At 45.6% G+C, this 6,050-nt stretch overlaps 1 protein-coding gene across 2 annotated transcripts; it reads right to left on the bottom strand.

Annotated features, from left to right (window-relative positions):
* Positions 1-384: 384 nt before the first annotated feature.
* On the bottom strand, positions 385-4,341 carry MYOD1 (myogenic differentiation 1). Of its 2 annotated transcripts, none has more exons than XM_054971287.1 (3): positions 3,484-4,341; positions 1,828-1,906; positions 385-1,313 (listed from the first exon to the last, which is right to left on the bottom strand). In XM_054971287.1, exons 1-3 carry the CDS (start codon positions 4,024-4,026, stop codon positions 1,036-1,038), a joined length of 900 nt encoding a protein of 299 aa, XP_054827262.1. In that variant the 5' UTR covers positions 4,027-4,341; the 3' UTR covers positions 385-1,035. The 2 variants fall into 2 exon arrangements, with proteins under 2 accessions (XP_054827262.1, XP_054827263.1); XM_054971288.1 differs by having other exon boundaries at positions 385-1,289; positions 3,484-4,338.
* Between the last annotated feature and the right edge of the window lie 1,709 nt (positions 4,342-6,050).

The raw sequence follows: 6,050 nt of genomic DNA, 5'->3' as shown, positions 1-6,050 counted from the left end.
CCAGTACAAAAGGAAAAAATACCATATGATTTGGGTTCCATTCTTCCAGAGACATGGTATGAATCAGAGAGAAACAGATGTGCAGTCAAATGATTTGGACATTTGTCCTGGAACTAATCACCCAGTGGAATTAGGGAACAGGTTATAATTAAAATAGATTATTCTTTCTGGTGATTGGTTGCAGTCAAAATATTGAAAATATATGTTACATCTGCACATGTGCTTCTCCTTCACCTACTTTAAGACTAGGTAAAGGGGAAGCCTCTAAATTTACAGGAAATTAAACATGTACAACACAGTTGAATGAAAGGCATCTTGCTGACAGTGTACTTAATGCAACACTAGAACCCCTAGCCAAAGTCAGAATAACTCCAGCAGTTTTATAAATAAGGATCTTTATTTAGAATACTGTTGCAAACATTCTCAGCATCCACTTTGTATAAATATATAAAGTTAAAGTTTTGGCACAACAAACCAAGCAACATTAAATACATATAAAAATGTTGTTTTGTTGGAGTCTTTTTTTTTGCAAAGCAACTCTTATTTACAAGTATACAAAATAAGTATTAAAAAATGGTCCACAACCTTTTACGCATGTGGATGTGTATTATTCTAAGGGGAATTGAAGAAGATGTGCAATCCTGAACAGTTATGTTGCTCAACTGCTGAAGTCCATAGAGTTGAAGCAGACTATTTGTGCGCAGGATTCCAATGAAAGACTATATTTAAGTTTATTTTCAAAGGATCTCAGGAGACCCTTAAGAACAAAGTTTCTCTTTTTTCAAGCACGATTAAACATTGGCCATTTCATGGTACACATTTTTGCCCTCTATACAAATTAAATAGTTTTTGTTTATAACCAATAAATAAATGTATTTAAAAGTAATACAAGCCTGAAATTAGGAATTATTAGATACATTTTAAAAGTGGTTAAAAGAACACTATATTGTCTTTTTTTCAGTCTTTCAAAGGCAGGTTTCAGTTGATTTGGTGGCTGCCTCAAAGCCAATGTCACAACTGGTGTTTACTGCAGCTTTATAGCACTTGGTAGATTGGATTGTTGGCACTATTGCTTGCAGTGTCTTGAGAAAGCTGAGGACAGCTAGTCGGGGAAGGAATTTGGGTTCCAGTGTCGCTCAGGCTGGCCCCGTCTTGGAGTGAGCAAGGGCTCCCCTCGGTTCCACTTTCAACTGGGGGCAAGGTGGGACAGGTGTCTGTAGAAATCCTCTCCACAATGCTTGATAAGCAATCTAGGCTGGAAACAACTGAACTCTTCCCCTGCTTTGCATCTAAGGACAAGGAGATCAGTGAATCTGAGAAGCAATATCAAGGAGAAGCAGTTTTTCACAGGACCCCAACATGTACACACACAAATATGATATCTAAATATGGTTCTAAAAAGTTCTTCAGGGAAAACGTTAGGGTTGCCAACTGCCTGGAGGAAAAATGCCCTGTTGCTTTAATAGAATCTTAATAAGATATTATTTACTAGATGATATTACTTACCTCCATGCCATGAAAAGATTCAACTGCCCACTTCTACTCTTCCAGCCTCTATTAAAGCGACAGGACATTTTACTCTAGCCGAATGGCAACCCCATGAAATTTTAGAAAAAGGAAGCTACTAATAAAAGCCTTGGAATGCACTCACTGGCCAGACCACTTTAAAATTTAAAACCAAAATGCATCAATCAATGTTTTGAGCATGAAAAAAGAAACGTAAGGGAAAATGGAGAAACTCATACATAAATATACTAATAATGCTAAGATATATGATAATTCCTGTAAATACTGATGATGATGACTTCTCCCAAGTTAGATACATACCAGTTAGCGTTTCTGTGTAGTAACTGCTGTCATAGCTATTCCTTCTGCGGGAGCTGCAGGGAGGTCCACTGTATTCCAGCTGGAAACAAAACCGAACAATACAAGACACTAAATCAGACCAACCAGTTGTGTGTCCATGGGAACTGACATCCATGCACCTGTCAGTCACACATTTTGCTGCAGGAAAGCCCAGTGTAATAATAAACATTGTATACCAAGGTAAGTCATGTGACCTGGAAGTTTTCATGATCCTTTATCCTATTTGCTGATATGCAGCCCATCTGGCATAATACTCCTCACTTTTCTACAATTAAATTTTTCTGTCTACTGAAATCTCTCCAGCAATTGCCATGTATTTGCTTTTTCACTGCACTCAGTCAGCCACTGCATTTGAACCAAGGGCTGTAGGTCTGGCCATGTGCTCCTGTGCATTCATCAAGAGAAGGAATGCATTGAAACTAGAGGTCCATGGCCAACATTACAGCTGCAGAATTCCACCACACACAATCCTCCCTCAACAGCAGCTACCAATGAACAGAGTCGGTTCTTTCTTTCTCTCCTATATGTATAAGCAAAAAGCAGGAGTCAATTGCAACAAGTCTTCCTACAGTTCTAACAACACCATAGTTCCAAAGATATTACTAAATAACACCACCTCCACACTGATTTTGTCCCAAAATATTTTCTGTCCCCCCTAGACAAGGTTGTCCTTTTTAGTTATGCATTGATATGATATCCATTTTGGACTGCCTCCATTCCTGTAGTGGAGGGAAGAAATGAGATCAGGGTATAATATTAGCTATCATCCACCATCTCAGAAATTTTGTCTTTATTAAACATGCTCCTGTGGAGTACACTACCTTCCCTAATTAGTTAAATTTCACAAGGACTCAAGTAGTCGTCTTCTTTCCATGTCTTGGGAAAATGTGAGAGGACTTTGCCTGAACAACCATTAGGGAACCTCTTTCGGAGAGCTCAGAACACCAAAAAGCCTTCCTGTTAATCGGACGTCTCTCTCTCTCCCGGGGACAGAAGAGAATTCCAGTCCCAGGTGACAGAAAGAAGCAGTTCCTGTTCTTCTTGTCTTAAGAAGAACATTATCCTTTCCTCAAGCACAAATCAAGTTCTACTATGTTCAATGGATGGCAGATTTACCGGCACAATCCTAAACCGAGCTACACGCAGCTAAGCCCGTTAACGCAGTGCTAAGGACTGAAGAAAACTACAGGAGCTGGGCTCTAGCCTACTCAGAGACCAAACCATCCCACTGGCCCTCAAGCCGCTGAAGTGCTCATGTTCTGACCGCTTGTCAGTGGGCTTAGTCCTCAAACTGAAACTAGATTCTGAGGCCGAAATTAAGGTTTAACTACATGTTCAGTAGAAAACTCTCCTTGCAGGGCTCAAATGACAAGGGAAATTCCGCCCTGAGGATTACAGTTGCCCTCTTTTAATACGACCCCAGCTGCCAGGAACTGAACAGATGTATTTCTCCAGCTTGGAGAGGCCCAGTAAAACGGGACTTTCTGCCTCTGGTGCTCTAGGCACTGAGACCCGGCTAGAAATAAGGCAGCCAGGCTAGGCATAAAGAGGGGCGCGAGAGTCCCCCTGCCCCCGCTCAGCCTGGGTCAGAAGCGCCCGCGCCCTCCGCAGACTCACCATGCCGTCGGAGCAGTTGGAGCGGGGGCTGGAGGCATCGGATTCGCCGCTGTAGTGCTCCAGTGGCGGGTAATAGGTGTCCTCCTGCTCCCGCAGCAGCGCCTGCAGGCTCTCGATGTAGCGGATGGCGTTGCGCAGGATCTCCACCTTGGGCAAGCGCTGGTTGGGGTTGGTGGAGGTGCAGCGCTTGAGCGTCTCGAAGGCCTCGTTGACCTTGCTGAGCCGCCGCCTCTCGCGCATGGTGGCGGCCTTGCGGCGGTCGGCGTTGGTGGTCTTCCGCTTGCAGGCCTTGCAGGCCCACAGCAGGCAGCGGCCGGCCTGGTGGTGCCCGCTGGGCGCGCGGATGTGCTCGTCCTCGTGGCCGTGGTGGTGGCCGTGCTCGTCGCCCTTCAGCAGGCCTCCCACGTGCACCAGCCGCGGGTCCAAGTCCTCGAAGAAGTGCATGTCGGAAGTGTTGAAGCAGGGGTCGTCGTAAAAGTCGTCGGCGGCCGACAGGGAGCAGAGCGAGCCCTCGGCGATCTCCATGTGGCCCAGCACGTCCATGAGGGCGCCCGAAGAGAAGCTCAGGGACAGGCGGCTGGCTTCCTTCCCGCCGCCAGGTGTTCCTGCTTCAGGTGCAAGTGGGGCGGCCGGGCGGCCGTCTCTCCCTTCCGCTAAAGTCACGGAGCCCCCGGAGACATACAGCCAGACAGGCGGGAATGAGGCACGGGTTGGGGGGCGTCATTCACAGGGGAGGCTGGATTGGACCCCCTGCCCTCTAGCCTAGCCAGCCCGGCCTGCCATGGGAGAGAAATGCCCTTCTCCGGTGCCATCCAACTCGTCCGCCTCGGGGCTCTATTTATGCCCGGCAGGAGGGTGGGCATTCCTCCCCTCCAACTCTCCTCCACCTGCCGGCCTATCCCCTTGGCCCCACGGAGCCAGTCGTTGGGGTCTCGAAGGGGTGGGAGGGGAGGGGGAAGCGACAAGCCCGTTTCCGATTGGGTGGCCGCTCGAGACCCCGGTCGGCAAAAGTTGCAGGAAAGTTTCGCAAATGTCAAACTGCAGCCAGAGAGTGCGCGTCATGGGGGGGGGGGTTAGTTTGTTCATTCTTTTCGGCGCGAGCGCTTCTGATCCCCCCCTTGAGGTGGATTCCAGCAGCATTTCCATTCGTTTTAAAGTGCTGGTTTTCTGGGGCTTTCTTGAATAATTTGTAGAATGAATAAATGCAGCTATCTCCTAAAGATCTTTCGAGGCAAGCATTAATTTTTGCTTGTATTTGAGTTTATTATTTTCTGAATAGGTAATCGGCTTTCTTCTCATCAGATTTTTATTTCAAGAAAATATCTTTTGTGTAATATATAGAAAAAGATGAGAATCAACACTTTTTATTAAAAAAAACTCCTAATCTGTGTTGCCGTGGATCCTTAAATAACTCAATATTGAACAATTTGTGGAGTCGTTTTAAGGGGATATTTTCTTCTTTAAATATGTAAGTAGCACTCTCCTTTTTTCGTTTGAAAGGGTCCCCCGGCGGGACCTTTTCGCATCTGTGAAATTGCTTTGGTTTGTTTCAGTTTCGAAAGGAAGTGAAGTGTAAGCAATATACATATATATTTTAAAATCTCGCAGTACTTTATTCTCAAATAAATCCATATTTCGTTCATTTTGAAATTTCTGCTTAAGAAACTAATAGGCATAAATTCAAACGTCGCAGAGGAACAAACGGCAAGTATAGAAGGTCTCCCCCCGCTCCCATGCCTGCCCGGTGAACACGACCGGGCCAGCATATATTGAAGCGCTTTTATTTGAATAGCACCATCGAATTTTTGTTCTGGTTCGCTTGAAACAGTGAGGTTAAAAAAATGCTTTGATTGCTTCTCTCCCTTTCTCTCCCCCCACCCCCTTATTTAATCTGCTGTGATTTGAGGAGGGCTGGATCAACATGTGCAGTCCCCAGCCCCGCCCGATTACGGACGGCAGCGCTTTAAAAAAGAGATGAAAGCATTGTGGCTCTAAACTTCTAGTTAATGGCTTTACCTTATGGGAGATCGTATACCCTGCCATCATTCTGGACAAGTTGCAGGGGGGAGGGGAATCTACGCAGATAATTTCTGACATATTCTGCAGGAAGTGCTCTGTCCTCCCTCCCGACGCCAATTTTTTATGTATCCCGGGTCAGAAGAGAGCGCATTTGTGCAGTTTCGCTTCGATTGATTAGTCTTGTAGACTTAGACAAAGGCAGATGAAAATAAAAAAGAAACATAAAGTGGAGTCAGACCTGTTCACAAGCAATTAAGATGGAATGACTGGATTAAAGCTAATTTAGTACTAAATTCCAATTTAACGGACTAGCATCTGCTGTTGATACATTGAAATTCCAGTTTGAGTTAGTGTTTGTTTTCGTGTGTACACTCTGTGTGCGTGCGCGCGCGCGCGGGCGCGCGCGAATTGGTCGTGTATATTCAGCCAACCAACACATCTGCATCAGGAAGAATTTCCAAATGTCCAACGCTAGCCAAGGAGCGGGAAAGGCACGGTAAATGCCAAAAGGCAGCCTGAAATCCTATATAGTTCCTTGCCAGGAGGTC

The sequence above is a fragment of the Eublepharis macularius genome, chromosome 2, assembly GCF_028583425.1.
Source record: "Eublepharis macularius isolate TG4126 chromosome 2, MPM_Emac_v1.0, whole genome shotgun sequence".
NCBI classification, from domain to species: Eukaryota; Metazoa; Chordata; class Lepidosauria; order Squamata; family Eublepharidae; genus Eublepharis; species Eublepharis macularius.
Note: the sequence above shows the minus strand (reverse complement) of the source record. Positions and strands in the feature narration are given on the sequence as shown.

Bases quoted from the DNA above. Each gene is read 5' to 3' on its own strand.
- MYOD1 (XM_054971287.1), bottom strand. From the start codon at position 4,026: ATGGACGTGCTGGGCCACATGGAGATCGCCGAGGGCTCGCTCTGCTCC. The intron at 1,907-3,483 runs GTGAGTCTGCGG...TTTTGTTTCCAG, and splicing joins CCAACTGCTCCGACGGCATG to CTGGAATACAGTGGACCTCC. The intron at 1,314-1,827 runs GTATGTATCTAA...ATTGCTTCTCAG, and splicing joins CTACACAGAAACGCTAACTG to ATTCACTGATCTCCTTGTCC.